Source organism: Canis aureus, chromosome 22 (genome assembly GCF_053574225.1).
Source record: "Canis aureus isolate CA01 chromosome 22, VMU_Caureus_v.1.0, whole genome shotgun sequence".
In the NCBI taxonomy this organism is placed as follows: Eukaryota; Metazoa; Chordata; class Mammalia; order Carnivora; family Canidae; genus Canis; species Canis aureus.
Window position 1 is genome coordinate 45547524 of NC_135632.1, and position 19163 is coordinate 45566686.

Here is a 19163-nt window from a genome sequence, read left to right on the forward strand (position 1 = left end):
CCCAGGGTCCTGGGATCAAACCCCACATCGGGCTCCCTTCTCAGCAGGAAACCTGCTTCTCCCTCTCCCCACATTGGGCTCCCTTCTCAGCAGGAAACCTGCTTCTCCCTCTCCCTCCTCCTGCTGCTCCCCCTGCTTTCCCTCCTCCTACTACTCCCCCTGCTTGTGTTCTCTCTGTCAAATAAATAAAATATTTAAATATACATATATAAATTTTTAAAAATTTAGAAAGCAAAAGTAGCAATCAAGTTATTTTCCAGGTTTCAGCTGCATTGTACATAAACCAATATACAGTAATAGCAATCAATATACTGAGTATAGTAATGATGCTATCAACACTGATTGCCAAAAGGGTACTACTCAGTACTGCAACTTTCATTCAAATTGGTTACATGTATAAACTAAATTTAACAGCATTAAATTTGAAATCAAATAGTTAAAGAGATGTAACACTGCAAGTGATATTCAAGAAAGTAAGCTCCCAAAGAAAGTATGCATGTACTTCATACTTTAAACAACTGTCATTATCATTTAAATCTATGCACCAAGCATACGGTATGCCATTAACTTTGAAGATTTTACTTATTTGAAACAGATGAGGGAAGAGGGAGAGGGAGATGGAGAAGTGGGTTACTCGCTAAGTAGGAAGCCCAATGTGGGGATCCATCCCAGGACCCTGGGATTATGACCTGAGCCATAGGCAAATAATTTTTAACTAACTGAGCCACCCAGGGGCCCTTTTAATGCCATTAACTTTGAATGCAAAAACTATACTGTGAAGTGCTTATTTTGCTATCAACATCTATTATAAAAAGGTTTAATTTTTTTTTTTGTTTTAAAGTAACCTTAGGAAAAATTTAAAAATAAAGTACCCTTCCTTTAAAGAATTTGGAAAACTTTCAAATCTTTAAAATTTGAAATCCACCCTATAACCCAGCAATCCCATTCCTAGGATTCTATACTACAGAAGAACAGCATTACGTTTATGTACAATGCTCAGTACAGTATTGCTTGTGATACTGATTATGATATTTGGGCAGCCCAGGTGGCTCAGCGGTTTAGCATTGCCTTCAGCCTAGGGTACGATCCTGGAGACCCGGGATCGAGTCCCACATCAGGCTCCCTGCATGGAGCCTGCTTCTCCCTCTGCCTGTGTCTCTGCCCCCCGCCCCACCCCATGTGTGTCTCTCATGAATAAATAAATCTTTTTTTTTAAGATTTTATTTATTTATTCATGAGAGGCACAGAGAGAGAGAGGCAGAGACACAGGCAGAGGGAGAAGCAGGCTCCATGCAGGGTGCCCAACGTAGGACTCGATCCCGGGACTCCAAGATCATGCCCTGGGTCAAAGGCAGGTGCTCAACCACTGAGCCACTCAGGGATCCCCTAAATAAATCTTTAAAAAAAAAAAAAGATTATTTGATTTATAATACTGAAACTCTCTCTAAACTAACCTATAGAATCCACACAATCCTAATCAAAATCTCCACAGGTTTTTGTTGTTGTCATTGTTTGTATTTCATTTTGTTTTTTGTTTTTGTGAGACTTGAAAATCTAACTCTAAAATTTATATGGAATTTATATGGAAAGAGTAAGAATAACCAAGACACTCAAAAAGAACAAGGTGAGAGTGCTATGGACTGAATGTGCCCCCCAAAATTCACATGTTGAAGCCTTAGCCCTGTGATGTTATTTGGAGGCAGAGCCTTAGGGAGGTAATCTGCTAGAGAAGGTCAAGAGGATGGGGCTTTCAGGATGGGATTAGTACTCTTATAAAAAGAGAAAGAGACAGGAGAACTGCCTTCCCCCCTACTCCTACCCATCTCTTTCTTCTTAGGTATATGTACCAAGAAGGGTCATGCTAGGATATAATGAGAAGACAGCTATCTGCAAACCAGTAAGAGTCCTCACCATACAGCCAATCTGCTGGCATCTTGATCTTGGACTGCCCAGCCTCTGGAACTGTGAGAAACAAATGTTTATTGTTTAAGCTACTAGTCTATGGAATTTTGTTAAAGCAGCCCATAATGACCAAGACAGGAAAGACCTGCTCTAAGAAGGGCAAGATTTAATATAAAACTACTGTTATTAAGACAGTGCGGTATCAGATCAAAGACAGATATAGCAAACAAGGGAGCAGAACAGAGAGCCCAGAAACAAATCCACTCAAACACAGGCATTTATTTCTGAAAAAAAGGTACCACAGTAGAGTAATGTAGAAAGAATGGGACAACTGTATCTTGCAAGAAGTTGCTGTGGCCGAGTTCAAAAAGGGTGTTGCCTGTGTTCTCCTCTGGGATTTTGATGGAATCTTGTCTCACATTTAGATCTTTCATCCATTTTGAGTTTATCTTTGTGTATGGTGAAAGAGAGTGGTCTAGTTTCATTCTTCTGCATGTGGATGTCCAATTTTAAAATTCCCCTGGCTATTCGGGGTCTTTTCTGATTCCACACAAATCTTAAAATAATTTGTTCTAACTCTCTGAAGAAAGTCCATGGTATTTTGATAGGGATTGCATTAAACGTGTAAATTGCCCTGGGTAACATTGACATTTTCACAGTATTAATTCTGCCAATCCATGAGCATGGAATATTTTTCCATCTCTTTGTGTCTTCCTCAATTTCTTTCAGAAGTGTTCTATAGTTTTTAGGGTATAGATCCTTTACCTCTTTGGTTAGGTTTATTCCTAGGGATCTTATGCTTTTGGGTGCAATTGTAAATGAGATTGAGTCCTTAATTTCTCTTTCTTCAGTCTCATTGTTAGTGTATAGAAATGCCATTGATTTCTGGGCATTGATTTTGTATCGTGCCACACTGCCAAACTGCTGTATGAGTTCTAGCAATCTTGGGGTGGAGTCTTTTGGGTTTTCTATGTAGAGTATCATGTCATCAGCGAAAAGGGAGAGTTTGACTTCTCTGCCAATTTGAATGCCTTTAATGTCTTTTTGTTGTCTGATTGCTGAGGCTAGGACTTCTAGTACTATGTTGAATAGCAGTGGTGAGAGTGGACATCCACATCCATCCCTGTCTTGTTCCTGATGTTAGGGGAAAGGCTCCCAGTGCTTCCCCACTGAGAATGATATTTGCTGTGGGCTTTTCGTAGATGGCTTTTAAGATGTTGAGGAATGTTCCCTCTATCCCTACACTCTGAAGAGTTTTGATCAGGAATGGATGCTGTATTTTGTCAAATGCTTTCTCTGCATCTATTGAGAGGACCATACAGTTCTTGGTTTTTCTCTTGCTGATATGATGAATCACACTGTTTTACAAGTGTAGAAACAAAAGCAAAATGAACTATGGGACTTCATCAAGATAAGAAGCTTCTGCACAGCAAAGGATACAGTCAACAAAACTAAAAGACAACCTACAGAATGGGAGAAGATATTTGCAAATGACGTATCAGATAAAGGGCTAGTTTCCAAGATCTATAAAGAACTTATTAAACTCAACAGCAAAGAAACAAACAATCCAATCATGAAATGGGCAAAAGACATGAAGAGAAATCTCACAGAGGAAGACATAGACATGGCCAACAAGCACATGAGAAAATGCTCCGCATCACTTGCCATCAGGGAAATACAAATCAAAACCACAACGAGATACCACCTCACACCAGTGAGAATGGGGAAAATTAACAAGGCAGGAAACCACAAATGTTGGAGAGGATGCGGAGAAAAGGGAACCCTCTTCCACTGTTGGTGGGAATGTGAAATGATGCAGCCACTCTGGAAAACTGTGTGGAGGTTCCTCAAAGAGTTAAAAATAGACCTGCCCTATGACCCAGCAATTGCACTGCTGGGGATTTACCCCAAAGATACAGATGCAATGAAATGCCGGGGACACCTGCACCCCGATGTTTATAATAGCAGCAATGTCCATAATAGCCAAACTGTGGAAGGAGCCTTGGTGTCCATTGAAAGATGAATGGATAAAGATGTGGTTTATGTATACAATGGAATATTACTCAGCCATTAGAAATGACAAATACCCACCATTTGCTCCGATGTGGATGGAACTGGAGGGTATTATGCTGAGTGAAATAAGTAAGTCAATCGGAGAAGGACAAACATTATATGTTCTCATTCATTTGGGGAATATAAATAATAGTGAAAGGGAATAGAGGGGAAGGGAGAAGAAATGGGTAGGAAATAGCAGAAAGGAAGACAGAACATGGAAGACTCCTAACTCTGGGAAACGAACTAGGGGTGGTGGAAGGGGAGGAGGGCGGGGGGTGGGGGTGACTGGGTAGCGGGCACTGAGGGGGGCACTTGACAGGATGAGCAATGGGTGTTATTCAGTATGTTGGCAAATTGAACACCAATAAAAAGTAAATTTATTATTTAAAAAAAAAGAAAAAAAAGAATGGGACAACTGAATAGCCATAAAGGCGGGGTGGGGGGTAGAGGGAAAACACTCAGACTTGATCTCTACCTCACACCATGTTGAAAAAAATCATTTCCAAGTGGAATGTAGATCCAAATTTGAAAAGTAAAACAAGATATGGGAGGATGGCAAAATGGGTGAAGGAGAGCAAGAGGTACAGGCTTCTCAATATAATATAATTAAGTCACAGGAATAAAAAATACGGCATAGAGAATATAGTCAAAGATACTGTTACAGCATTGTATGGTGACAGATGGCAGCCATACTTTTGGTGAGCACAGTATAAACTACAGACTTGTCAAATCACTCACTATGTTGTACACTACAATCAAAAATAATGATTTTTGAAAAGTAAAACACAAAAATACTCTCAGGGTAAGAAAACAATTCTTTAATAGGAAACAAAAACACTAGTCAGAAGATAAAATATTAATAAATTGGAATACATTAAGAATTTCAGTTCCTCTAAGGACACCATTAAGAGAGTCAAAGGCAAGCCACAGAGAAGAAGGTATCTGCTAGGCATATATCCAATAAAAAAAACTCCTATCTCTATATGTTAACTGGAATTTAAATAAAAACTTGAAACAAACAAAAAAAGAAACATCAAGACAGAAAAAAAAACCCTCATTACAAGAAAAAGAATTTGTAACTATGTATGGTGATGAATGGTAACTTGACTTACTGTGGTGAATTTTGTATTCAAGTATCAAATCAGTATACTGTACACATAAAATTAATGTTATATGTCAATTATACCTCAATAAAAAACTCCTATCCACAACATAAAGAAAAGAACTACAAATCAATAAAAGACAAACCAACAGAAAAATAAGCAAGTTACATAAGCACTTCACAAAAAAAGGTATCAAATGGCCAATACACAGATGAAAAATGCTCAATCTTATAATTCTATAATTCATCAGAGAAATGCAAATTAAAACAATAAGAGAATGCTACACATCCACGAGAACAGCTGAAATTAAAAAGACTACCAACAACGTAGAGCAACAGCAACTTTCAGAAACTTCTGGTAGAAAGGTAAAGTTCAACTACCCGAAAAACAATGGGCATGATCTTCTAAGTTGTTAAAACTATATATACCTTTTGACCCAATGTTCCACTCCTGTGTACAAAGCAAAAGAAAGGCAGGTACATGTATACCAAAAGAACTGTACAATGATGTTCAGAACAGTAATAATTTATAATAACCAAAAACTGTAAACAACCCAAATGTTTATAACATTTACATCAGAAAGCATACCAAAGTGGTACGATAAAGAAAAGGAAAAAAACAAATACCAAAAAGTCAGGACGATAGTAAGCTTTTTGCGGGGGAAGAAGGCAGCGCTATAATGCTGGCAGTGTTCCTTTTGGGATCTCAGCGGTGGTTACATGGGGTTTACTTCATAATAATTCATTGATTTATGCATTTCTGTTTTACTCTCCTCTGAACTTGTGTCGCAGTTCACAGCAAGAAAAAGAAATTGAAAAAAGTCTAATCTGAGCTTTGGTGCTAGCTGCAAGTCACACAGAATCAGTTAAGTTCACAGTTTCCAATCAATAGCTTGAAAATATAAAACTTTTCCCTGTATGATGCTATCTTGAACAAATTATCAAATTATTATAAACCTCAAATATTAAAGGTAGAGAATATTATACTATCAAATTATGATTCTCAAAGAAAACACACTTTACAAAAGCATAACTATTTACAAAAAAAGAAAAATATTATGTTATTAATAAAAATACCTAAAAATTCAATAATTAACCTGTCAAAAATAATTTTCCATTTTGTTATCAACAGTAGCCACATTTTAATTAATAAGCTCCTTGTAAAAGGTTTATTAAAGAAGAAATTCCAAACTTACCTCTCTATTGGGTGTACCTTCATCAAGTTGCTCTGTAAATGAAGACGTCCTGCTCCTGGTTCTTGTTGGTGTTGAAGAATTGGAGGGAGCCTAGATTAAAAAAATTATTGCACAAATTAGAAAGACTACATTGACTAGTAGACTATGTATTGTATAGACCTTCTCTCTCAGTCCGTGCCCAAAGAACCCCATGAAAGAAAGGAAAAAAACATATAAAAAGGAAAACAATCAACTAGAAGATCTAGGTTGCCTACTGGGTCCTTGGTCTGACTCCGTCACCAACCAGAACTGTGATCTTATTAGCTAAATTAACTTTTTTTTTTAATTTTTTTTTAATTTTTATTTATTTATGATAGTCACAGAGAGAGAGAGAGGCGCAGAGACACAGGCAGAGGGAGAAGCAGGCTCCATGCACCGGGAGCCCGATGTGGGATTCGATCCCGGGTCTCCAGGATCGCGCCCTGGGCCAAAGGCAGGCGCCAAACCGCTGCGCCACCCAGGGATCCCTAACTTTTTGAGGGCCACATGTCCTCATATATAAAATAAGGTTGTAATTTTAATATAAGATGAAATCATTCAGGGAAAGTGAAACCAGTTGAGTTATATGCAAACTCTTTGTACTATTTTGGCAACTTTCCCATAACTCAAAATTATTCCAAAATTAAAAGTTCATTAAAAAAATAAGATTGGGGGATCCCTGGGTGGCTCAGCGGTTTGGCGCCTGCCTTTGGCCCAGGGCGCGATCCTGGGGTCCCGGGATCGAGTCCCATGTCGGGCTCCCGGCATGGAGCCTGCCTCTCCCTCCTCCTGTGTCTCTGCCTCTCTCTCTATGTCTATCATAAATAAATAAATCTTTAAAAAAAAATAAGATTGTCAATTCAATCTTTTAAGTGCCTTCCAGCTCTAATACTCGATACTACATAATGCACAAATAAACATCTCTCTGGCCATCACCTTACTTTAAGTTTACCTTGCACACCACAACTAGATCCTAAAATGCCAACCCATTCAGTTCTGTAAAGGACAGCCTGACTCCCATAACGTGCAGTACAAAAACCCTCAGGATAAAGGGCCCAAAATTTAAACTAGAAGGTTAAGGTCTACTCTAAGGTGAACTAAAAAGAATCCTAAAAGTATAAAGCCAAAACTTTAAGACCTTCCCTCACTTGTAATAAAATAGATCTGAACTTATCTACACATAGAAATAATTCTAAAAAAAAAAAAAGAAATAATTCTTGAGGTCTTATCCTTTTGTAGTCTACAAAGCTCTACATCAATAAAAGGCATTTTTTTATTTTTAAAGATTTTTTAAATTTATTTTATTTTATTTTAATTTATTCATGATAGACATAGAGAGAAAGAGAGAGAGAGAGAGAGAGAGGCAGAGACACAGGCAGAGGGAGAAGCAGGCTCCATTGCTGGGAGCCCAACGTAGGACTCGACCCCGGGACCCCAGGATCGCGCCCTGGGCCAAAGGCAGGCAGGCACCAAACCACCAAGCCACCCAGGGATCCCCAATAAAAGGCATTTAATAAATATTTGTTAAATAATGAGTGAATGAATGAACCAATGGAACCCCGATCTGTCAAGTGGGCACATACTGCTGTGGCTAGGCTGGAACAGAGACATCATTAGGAATAATTACACACATACAGATACATACATATACACATATACATATTTACTTTACAATAAGTGTAACTTTTCACAAGTATACTCATCACAAGTATACTCCTTAATCCCTATTACCTACTTAACTCATGATTTTTAAAAATTGAAATATAAAAGAAGATATGAGTGTATTTCCATAATCACTGAATGGGAAAGAGATTTTTCTGTCAAAACCAAAAACCAAAAGAAAGTTTAATGGAGGGGGGGGTACTAACAACAAAATAATGACAAAAATTTAACAACCTTTTTTTCCTAAACAGCTCTTGTAAATCCGTAAGTTAGAACTCAGAAAATTTACTCAGTCTCCCTCTCATCTAGGGCAGGTGACCTGAGCTCCACCAATGAATATGCCCACATGAGACTCTGAGTCATAAGTGAGGGATATGAGAAAATAGACACACAAATTTAAAGTTCATCATCTGGTGAGCAATAGAGACAAGGCTTTATGCAGTTGTGCACAGGTATTATTGATTCAGCTTCCCAGATGCCAGGAAAGAGCTAGTTTTAGACAGTCATCATCCAATCACTTGAAAAGTATATCCCCACTGTAAATATTTACAATCTTTATACTCTGGCTTCATGTGAGCCTTATCAGTAACTGAGAACCTCATCAGCTCTGGAGTAACTAGCAAAACCAAATGTTGGAATTTGCAAAGTTGAAGAATAGGTCATAAAACACATTGTCTTCAAAAAAGTAGTATACCACCTGGCAGACTTGGCCTCATGGCTGGTCTTCCCCCAGAGTTGCAAGAGTAAGGATCACATACATTACATATGTTCGTAAAATATAAAACATGCATGAAAAAACTAACGGTACTTGACCATTTATCTAAAGGTTCTGGATCTTTAATGGTCTATTCTCACTTCAAAATAGAAAGGGATTTAGATTCCTCCAAACTAAACTTGGTCTAATTAATTCTCATAGCTATGAGAAATCTAGACAAGTTTCTAAGCTATTTGTCACAATTAATATCTTTATTGCCCACCAATGGATTATTAACTAACCATAAGCCTCAATTTCCTAAAATGGAAAAACCATTTTAGTCACTGTGGTAGGTAGAATTCTAAGATGACCCCAAATGACCTGTGAATATGATGAGATCATTCCCCTTATTATCTCACATTACATAGTAAAAGGGATTTCTAACAGGTATATTTAAGGTTTTTAATCAGTAGTCTTTGAGTCAATCCAAAGATTACCGGGATGGGTCTAGCCTAATCACAAAAGCCCTTCAAATAAGAGTCTAGAGAGCAAAGGCAGAGGCAGAAGGCAGAGAGATGCACTCCTGCTATCCTGAAAGAAAATAAAATGTCCAAGAGGGCCAAGTGACAAGAAACTGCAGGTAGCCTCTAGGAGTTGCCCCCTGCAATAGCCAGAAAGAAATAAGGACCTCACTCCTACAACCACAGAGGACTGAATTCTACTACAGCCACATGGGCACAGAAGAAAATCTTAAGATCCAGATGAAAACACAGTCTGGATGACACCTTGTACGACTCAGCGGAGAAGACAGTCAGCCATGCCAGACTTCTCACCTAAAGACTACGAAGTAACAACAGGGTTATTAGGCTCTAAGGTTGTAGTAATTTGTTATGCAACATTAGAAAATGTATACAATCACTCTGGGGAATAATAAGTCTTGAGTGGCATGTCCCAATACCATGACTTTTCATTATCCATCAAGACTCTGCTCAGATGTCATCCTGGCTCTCTCCACAAATGCTTTCCTATGTGCAGCCACAACATCCTGTACACACTATTACCATACTAAGAGTACTTGTCTCTCAACCACATGGTACAGAGACTACTTCTACCCTTCAAGGCAAATGCAATACCCAGCACAGCACCTTAGGAGGCACTGTTCAATAAATAAGTGCTCTATAATTACAAATTTCATTGATTGATCAATCGATTGATTGGGAGGCTCCACACCAAAGTGGGGCTTGAACTCACAACCCTGAGATCAAGCGTTGCATACTCTACCAATTCAGCCAATTAGGTGCCCCAACAAATGTTTTTAAATACTTTATCCCTTCTGATCCTCACAACCAATCAGAAAGGTAAGCAGAACAGATATTATCATACCCAATTTCTTATCTCTGATGAGAAAATAAGAAGTTTAGAATGTTTATGTAGCTTGCCCAGGTTGCATACAAGTTCTGTGTTATGGGTTAGGAAACAAGTCTTCTGATTCCTTCCATACACTTTCCCAGTATCGTTTAGATCACTGTTTCTCAGATTTTTTTTCACTGGGATCCATGGTATAAAAAGACAAAACAAAGAATCCATTTTACATACAAACACATTTAAAACAGAAGTTTGATAGAACCTTAATCTTTATGGCAGAAAGTGTCATATTTCCTGATCCATTTTGTTCTTTCATTAAAAAAAAAAAAAAAAAAAAAAAAACAGCTATGGGGCACCTGGCTGGCTTGATCACAGGGTTGTGAGTTCAAGCTCCACTCCATGGTATAAGGTTTACTTAAAAAAAAAAAAAAAAAAAAAAAAGAAAGAAAAAAAAAAAGCTGATCTCAACCAATTAAAAGACCCACAATCCTCTTAACTGCTTTCACCATATGGTAAGTTTCCACCATACCATTTTGTCCTTGTGAGAATAGTGTACATAAACATAGCCACTAACTCTTAAATCGAGACTGCATCAAATGTATCTAACATAATTCAGTTATCTGGAAAAATAAAAATTAAAAAGCATTAACCCTAGGTTGAACAACACAATCTAATGATAATAAAAAGACAAATTTTGGATATTCATATTACTGAAAAATTCTATATTAAAGTCAAAAGTATGTTAACCAAAGTTTACTCATTAGAGGCTCTACCATCTGGGAGTTTTCATGGAAAGAACTATTCAAGATAGCTGAACTGTTAGATAGATTTGGAGAAACACAAATATAGGTATAGATATAGATATCTATATAAAATTATAGATTCAAAATGATTACACCTCACTGATACCTGAAAGGCTTTGGAGATACAATGAGGTATAACCATTTTGAATCTACAACTTTCTGAACTCCATTAACTAAGTCTAGTTTTAAAAGATAAAAGGAGGGGTGCCTGGGTGGCTCAGTCAGTTAAGCGTCTGCCTTTGGTTCAGGTTATGATCCCCAGGTCCTGGGATCGAGCCCCACGTTGGGATCCCCGCTCAGTGAGGAGCCTCCTTCTTCTCCCTCTCCTTCTGCATTTCCCCCCAACTCGTGTGTGCTCTCTCTCAAAGAAATAAAATCTCTAAAAAATTCTTAAAGATAAACAGAAGCTGAACATAATATAACATTTTTTTTAATTTAACATTTTCTAGGTCAGTTTTCACTCTTGTAAATATGCTACTTGTAGTAAGTCTTCTCTATTCATTTTTGCCTGTTACAAGTTTAGAAACTGAATATCTACATTTATTGGAATTGTAGACAAAAAAAGCATAAGGAAGCTCTAAATGAAGAATGTTTTTAGGTTTCCTTATGAATAACTTAGATTAGCTGTGAAATGTGAAGTTGGTGACATTAAAATCTGGGATGCCTTTTGACTTATTTCCTGGTTCTCACGTTATGCCCTAAAGAGACAAGACATTATTCTTACACAAGCATAACAAAATCTGACTTCATTCCTCCCTCCAACCCACAGACAATCGATCATGGCAAGGACACAACCATAGAATCCTTCTCATCAGAGCCCTATTGAAAGTCCCTCCCCAATCTATTTGATAGAATAGCTCTATAGGAATGGCCAAGTAACTTGGAGTTAACACTTCACATAAACCTTTATATTCTGATTACCAAAATTATTAGAGCGTTTCACCATGTCCTTAGTAAAGTACTTTCTGCATCCTGACATCTAAAATAATAGTGCAGAAATGAAATATTGTTGTTCATGTTATAAATGCTTACCTCAAAAACCAGCCTTTTAATATAGTGAAATCCACTCACCCAAAAGTAATTTAAGGAAACTTCCAGTTAAACAGATGAAGTATATGCTCCTAGAGTCTCTGCCTCTCAAAGAGTTAAGAAATTTCAAACAATTTTCAGAAGATTGTTATGAATGAAAGAATAGTAAAGGATTTTAACACAGTTGAGAACACTACAACCCCAAGGAGCTACAGAAGGGAACAGTGATGAGACGGAAGCCAATTTTCATCCCCCGAAACATGAAAAGACTTAAGACTTAAAGCAAAAATGTAACGCAAGATGCAAAAGTAAAGAGACAGGACCAAAAACAGGAAGACTGGTGAAAAGGTCCTCAGGTCCCTGTTCTACTTTACAGAGCCTCTGAAGAGCCAGAGGTTTTTTTCAGGAGCCAATGAGGCTACAAACTGGGAAAAACCAAACACAGGGAAGATAGGAGTGAAGAGCAAAGTGTATGACTAACCTTAGAGAAATTAAGTGGTAACCTGTACAGTGAATCAGCTCTATTTCCAGAGGTTAGCAGCTTGGCTTATAACCCCTCACTCTTCCTCCAAAGCACACCCATGCTTCTCTGGAGAAATCAAATGACCTCCAGACCTGTGGTTACCAGCATGAAGATATTTCCCTCAATAATTACCCAGCAGTGAGCCGCAGTGTCTCTCTGACACTTCTACTTTGAAATGGTATAAGATTTTTTTGTGCCTCACCCTTAAATATGAATGCAAAGCCCAGAGCACTCAATAATGTTTCCAAAGCAATAAAGTAAGCCAAAAACAAGCTCAACAACAAAACACAAAAAAGTAGAAGAAAAACAACAAAGATTAAAAGAAAATTTCAAAACAACAACAAAAAATCACCATTATTCGGAGAGATAAAAGATATACTTGTATAAAAAGAACAATGCTATGAACAAATAAAAGAGTAAGAAACAGCCCTTAGAAATTTTAAAATAAGGTAGCTAAAATTAAAAATTCAATTAAAGAATTAAACAAGTTGAAAAAATCTCTTGGGGATCCCTGGGTGGCTCAGAGGTTTAGCGCCTGCCTTAGGCCCAGGGCATGATCCTAGAATCCCGGGATAGAGTCTCACGTCGGGCTCCTTGCATGGAGCCTGCTTTTCCCTCTGTGTCTCTGCCTCTCTCTGTGTGTGTCTCATGAAAAATCAAATAAAATCTTTAAAAAAAAAGAAAAGAAAAAATCTCTCAAAAGTAGTGCAAAACAAAACAAAACCCAAAACATAACAACAACAACAAAAGAATCTATCCTGAAGGCATAAAACTACCAAAAAGAGAAGGTACCATAAAGCTACCAAATTGCAGCTAAAAAGAGAAGAAAAACAATTAAGGGGAGGGAATTATCAAAGAAACAACATGTAAAAGTTTCCAAGAATTTAAGCCCAAGAGTCACCATACAATGCCCACTGAATATCCAGCACAATGCAGAAAGAAATCCATACAAAGGCATATTTACCATGAAATTTCAGACAAGATATAAAGGGATGATCCTAAAGTCTCCAGAAAAAAAAAAAAAAAAAAAAAAGGCAGCAGAATGACAATGGACTTCTCAATACAACACTGCAAACAGGGATCCCTGGGTGGCGCAGCGGTTTGGCGCCTGCCTTTGGCCCAGGGCGCGATCCTGGAGACCCGGGATCGAATCCCACATCGGGCTCCCGGTGCATGGAGCCTGCTTCTCCCTCTGCCTATGTCTCTGCCTCTCTCTCTCTCTCTCTCTGTGACTATCATAAATAAATAAAAAAAAAATTAAAAAAAAAAACAACACTGCAAACAGAAAACAATGGAGCAATGATCCCAAAATTATCTACCTTGGCAGGAAAAGAGCAAATATGGCTTACAGTGTACAAATCAACAAATAGCAAAGTAATAAAAGTTTATAATTAGAAAAATGAAGTTAAATATCTGGGCAAACAAATTGTTGAGAACATGGAGAACAGGACTAGAGGCGCAGACAATGCATAATATCCTTTTAGTAATGCTTTGCCTTTTAAAACCATATAATATGTTACTGTGATAAAAATAAAAGCAAAATTTTATTTTGAAATTTTAACTAAAAGCATAAATACTTAGTATGTTCAATACAAGATACCCAATAAAATTTAGAAGCATGATATACAGACTAAAAGATGATCTACTTCTCATCTTAAATCTTATCCAACAGTTAGTTGATAATGAATAAGTGGACTGATACTCAATACTTCAGACACTAGCTAGTTAACAGCAATTTTCAAGGCCAGTCACATGGTATATGCTAACTTAATTAACCATGTGATTCTACAAAATAAGATAGAAAAATCACATATCTTTACAATCTAAGAAATACGTGTTGAGAATTTAAAATTTTAAAGTCAAATATTTCAGAAAATGAATTTATGTTTAGATACATCATTGTGATTAGGTTTCCAGTATGAGAATGCAGACCGAATACTATTATTTACCTCCCCTCCCTCTTAAAAACCCATTGAAATGAAAGTTAAAGAAAAAAAATAGTAGGAAAACAAAGATTAATTAAAACTCAAGAACAAGACAGAGAACATCAACAGTGAAAAGATGATGACAAATTTCTAAAGAACCAAAGGCAAAAGGATGCAAATTAGAGAAGAAATCAGGACAAAGGTAGCCATAACTCCAAATCTGCACAGAATGTTGAAGAAGAGGAAACAGCAAATTCTTCCAAGAGGAAAAAAAAAAAAAAAAAAAACAGAGGTTTAGTGTCCTAGAATGAGAGATTATTGTTCTCATTATTGTTCTCAGGGATTAAGGGTTTTTGTGACAAAACGGTACTTGAGGTCAGCCTCCTCCAATCCAAATATTACCAGACAAAAGGAACTGCAAAATATAGTGAGCAACCTACCTTGTAGGAGTTAGGTCTTCAAAAGTGGGGGCTAATAGCACAAAGTAGCAGGGTAACAAAACACCCAAGTTTAACCATTGCAATCCCAGTTCCACCCAGTTTATGCCAGTTTATGTTCCAAGATCATTATTAGAAGTAGTGTCCCCTTTCATTCTCAAGAATGTTTACATGATAAATTACACAGTCACCTTTTATTTTTTATTTTTTTCTAAATTTTTTATTTATTTATGATAGTCACAGAGAGAGAGAGAGAGAGAGGCAGAGACACAGGCAGAGGGAGAAGCAGGCTCCATGCACCGGGAGCCCGATGTGGGATTCGATCCTGGGTCTCCAGGATCGCGCCCTGGGCCAAAGGCAGGCGCCAAACCGCTGCGCCACCCAAGGATCCCCACAGTCACCTTTTAAAGTAGGTAGACAGACCCTCTATGTTGGGGCTCTCCACACAGGAGAGGCACATAAGAGCAGAGAAAAAGAAAACCCATGTCAGCTATCAAGATAAATCACCTGCCAAGACTTCCACAATCACAAGATATCTTTCTTTAAAAAAAAAAAAAAGCGCAAAACAAGATGACCAGTAAGAATATAACAAGTGACCCAGAAAAATTAGATAAATCAGAAACAGAACTTAAATATGTATGTGTGTATACTATATAATGCTTATCCTCCTAGAGTTGTTCTTTTTTTTAAGATTTTATTTATTTATTCATGACAGACAGAGAGAGAGGCAGAGACACAGACACAGGGAGAGGGAGGAGCAGGTCTCGATCCCAGGTCTCCAGGATCACACCTCGGGCCGAACCGGGGCTGCCCTCCCAGAGTTTTGATAAGCTCTAGTTTCTTTAAACAACCACAAGCTGCTACTAAAATCTGAAACAAAGCAACAAGTATAAGCACAGTGAGAGAACTATAGGGCCAGTGATCTATTAGAGTTTCGAGGCACATTTTTTAATCCCATCAAGTACGATTACTTTATTATTTAAAACATAAGAACTTAATGCACATTTTACCTAAAGAATTACCAAGTCACTATTTGCTACTGGTCAAAATACAGATTATTATATATTTATGTTCTCCCAGGGGAATTATGGGTTCTCTAATTTCACGACTGAGGGTAATTATTTAGTAAATCTGGATTTATAACAAGGCTATGTTCCTTCAGAAAGGGATTCCTTTCCCTGCTATCTGTGCACTTTTAAAATTTTTCTATTACAGGGACGACTGGGTGGCTTAGCAGTTGAATGTCTGTCTTTGGCTCAGGGTATGATCCTGGAGTCCTGGGATCAAGTCCTGCATCGGGTTCCCCACAGGGAGCCTGCTTCTCCCTCTGCCAATGTCTCTGTCTCTCATAAACAAACAAAATCTTAAAAAAAAAAAAAAAAATTCTATTACATAAACTATTACTTTGGAGTCCCACTTTTTGCTTTTTTTAATCTAATTAAATTTTTTATTGTGGTGAAATATATGTAACATAAAAGTTACCCTTTTAACCAATTTTAAGTGCATAGTTGAGTGGCATTAAGTATATTCACACTGCTGTGCAAACATCACCATTATCCATCTCCAGAACTTTTTCACCTTTCCAAACCAAAACTCTACTCATTAGATAATAATTCCCCCCCTCCCACCTCTCTCCAGCCCCTAGCAACCACCATTCTATTTTTTTGTCTCTATGAATTTGACTAATCTAGGTACCACAGATAGGTGGAATCATACAATATTTGTACATTTGTGTCTGTACTTTAAAGTTTTAGTAGTATTTGAAAAAGGCTGAAATGTTTAAAAATACTTTTATTTATGTTGGGGTGCCTGGCTGGCCCAAAAGGGCATGCAACTCTTGATCTCAGGGTCATGAGTTTGAGCCCCACATTGGGCATAGCAATTCCTTAATTACACTTAAAAACATATATATTTTTATGTACTACATACATCCCAAGCAATTACAATGTATTCTATATTATTTTTTAATGTTTCTTTTATCCAATTCATTCTGTAAGGTATAAAGACAGCTTTTAGACAACAGGCTTGAGCAACAGAAACAAAAGGGCCCAAGTGACCAACTGGCTAAATACCACAGGCACATTAGGCAACCCAACTCAAAAATATCCATGGTCCCTAAGTGACCAATGGGCTACTCACAACCAGGCACAGTAACCAAAAAAGGGAGAATTCCATATGTCCCCACTGTCCTCACCTTCTCTCTGCCTCGTTGCAAACAGTCTGCTTTACGATCCGGCCAGCCACTCACTACCTTGAGGTGTATTTAGTACATTTCTATCTCCTTTGTTCTGCCTTGCATGAATATATGCCACTGGACCCCATCCAATCAGGACGCCTCACATTTGGGGGGCCCTCATCCGATTGAGACAAACACCACACAGGAATTTAAAAATCCAAAATAGATACTCATTGTTAAAAAATAATGTTAAGTGGAGCACCTGGCTGACTCAATTGATTAAGCAACAGACTCTTGATTTCATCTCAGGGCTGTGAGATCTTTCCCTCTTCTCCCCACCTCACCTCATGTGCACTCTCTCTCTTTCTCTCTCTCAAAAAAAAAAAAAAAAGGTAAATAAATAAATAATAATAATATAAGTGGGGGCATCTGGGTGGCTCAGTGAGTTAAGCTTACCCCTCTTGATCAGGTTTGGATCAAAGGGTCATGAATTCAAGCCCCATGTTGGGCTCCACAGGGCATGGAGCCTACTTTTAAAAAATAAATAAATAATAATAATAATAATAAAAGTGAACCTTGATTTAAAAATTTTTAACTTCGGGGATCCCTGGGTGGTGCAGCGGTTTGGCGCCTGCCTTTGGCCCAGGGCGGGATCCTGGAGACCCGGGATCGAATCCCACGTCGGGCTCCCGGTGCATGGAGCCTGCTTCTCCCTCTGCCTGTGTCTCTGCCTCATTCTCTCTCTCTCTCTCTCTCTCTCTGTGACTATCATAAATAAATAAATAAATAAAATTTAAAAAAAAATTTTTTTAACTTCATTTTTAATTAGTGAGTAGGCTTCAAGTCATCATCAGTGTTGAATAAATAATTACTTAAAATAATATCTGCCAAGGAAGGATGCAAATCTTAGTACCAACCAAATAGAAGTGATTGGAGAATATTAGAGAAGTCTACCTCTCGTTTTTATTGAATGCTTTCAAATCCTTAAGGAACACTATACTATATCACTATTATTATTACTGGAAAGTTTTACAAATATTGTGATGCAAATGATTTGTTTATCTCAGAATTACCTATGCCTGACAGCTCAATCTATTGGAAAAATACCTATCAGGCCACCTCACCTAGATAAGCAAGCTAGGAAACAGAAGGATGCACACAAAGGCCTCCAAACACTCAAAATCTGTGTTAATAAACTACACTGCACTACAGAACCCCTCAGATACTTGCCCTTATTCCACACAAAATTTTATAAGTTTATGTGTCTTGATTCAAAGCCCACAACAGTTCAAAGGCAGAGAGAAGACATTTGGCAGATAGAAGACATTTGGCAGATAGAGAAGGAGATCACAAAATTACAAAAAGTAGACCAAGAACAAACAAATTCTCTTGAGTAAGTAAAAGGGAAATTTACTCAGGTAAATTTTTGAGGGCATGGTGCCTTCAACACAACATAATTCATACTCAAAAATGAAGAAATGGTAATATTATACGAATTCAAGATCCCTTTCTTAAGAAAAGTAGGATACATGTAATCTGCAAAAAGACTGTCATCAAAAAGGGTTTTCTGTTTGGTTTTTAACTCACCTTTGAAAAAAAATCTTTAACTCTGAAAACAATAATCTAGAACTTCTCATCCTGAAGAGATCTTAATAGCTGAAGATTTGAGACCAGGGACACCTGAGTGGCTAAGCGGTAGAGCATCTGCCTTTGGCCCAGGTGTCTTGCCTTTGGCCTAGGGCAAGTCCCCATGTCCAGCTCCTCTGGGGAGCCTGCTCCTCCCTCTGCCTGTGTCTCTGCCTCTCTCTCTCTCTCTCTCTGTCTCTCATGAATAAATAAATAAAATCTTAAAAAAAAAAAAAAAAAAAGATCTGAGACCAGAACAGAATCAAGTCTCTATCAGAATGATCACTAAGGGGATCCCTGGGTGGCGCAGCGGTTTGGCACCTGCCTTTGGCCCGGGGCGTGATCCTGGAGACCCGGGATCGAATCCCACATCGGGCTCCCGGTGCATGGAGCCTGCTTCTCCCTCTGCCTGTGTCTCTGCCTCTCTGTCTCTCTCTGTGTGACTATCATGAATAAATAAATAAAATCTTTAAAAAAAAAAAAAAAAAAGAATGATCACTAAGAACTTAACTTTTACCTTTTTATATACATACTATATATATTATCAAATAGGAATATTTTAAATCTTTATACACAGTTATTTTATTTGATCCAGATGCATTGTCTCACCTAAGTTACTCATAACTTTTTTATTATTCTAAAAAACATCT

At 37.7% G+C, this 19163-nt stretch overlaps 1 protein-coding gene across 5 annotated transcripts in view; it reads right to left on the reverse strand.

Moving 5' to 3' along the window:
- Nucleotides 1-19163, reverse strand: part of GOLGA4 (golgin A4) — a 126916-nt gene that overhangs the window by 105047 nt on the left and 2706 nt on the right. For 4 of the 5 annotated variants that reach the window (XM_077865829.1, XM_077865827.1, XM_077865826.1 and 1 more), the window contains exon 2: nt 6256-6345. In XM_077865829.1, coding sequence (XP_077721955.1) covers nt 6256-6345 — 90 coding nt within the window. Of the gene's footprint in view, nt 1-1911; nt 1963-6255; nt 6346-19163 lie in introns of all 5 variants that reach the window. The other variant, XM_077865828.1, reaches the window with a different exon arrangement.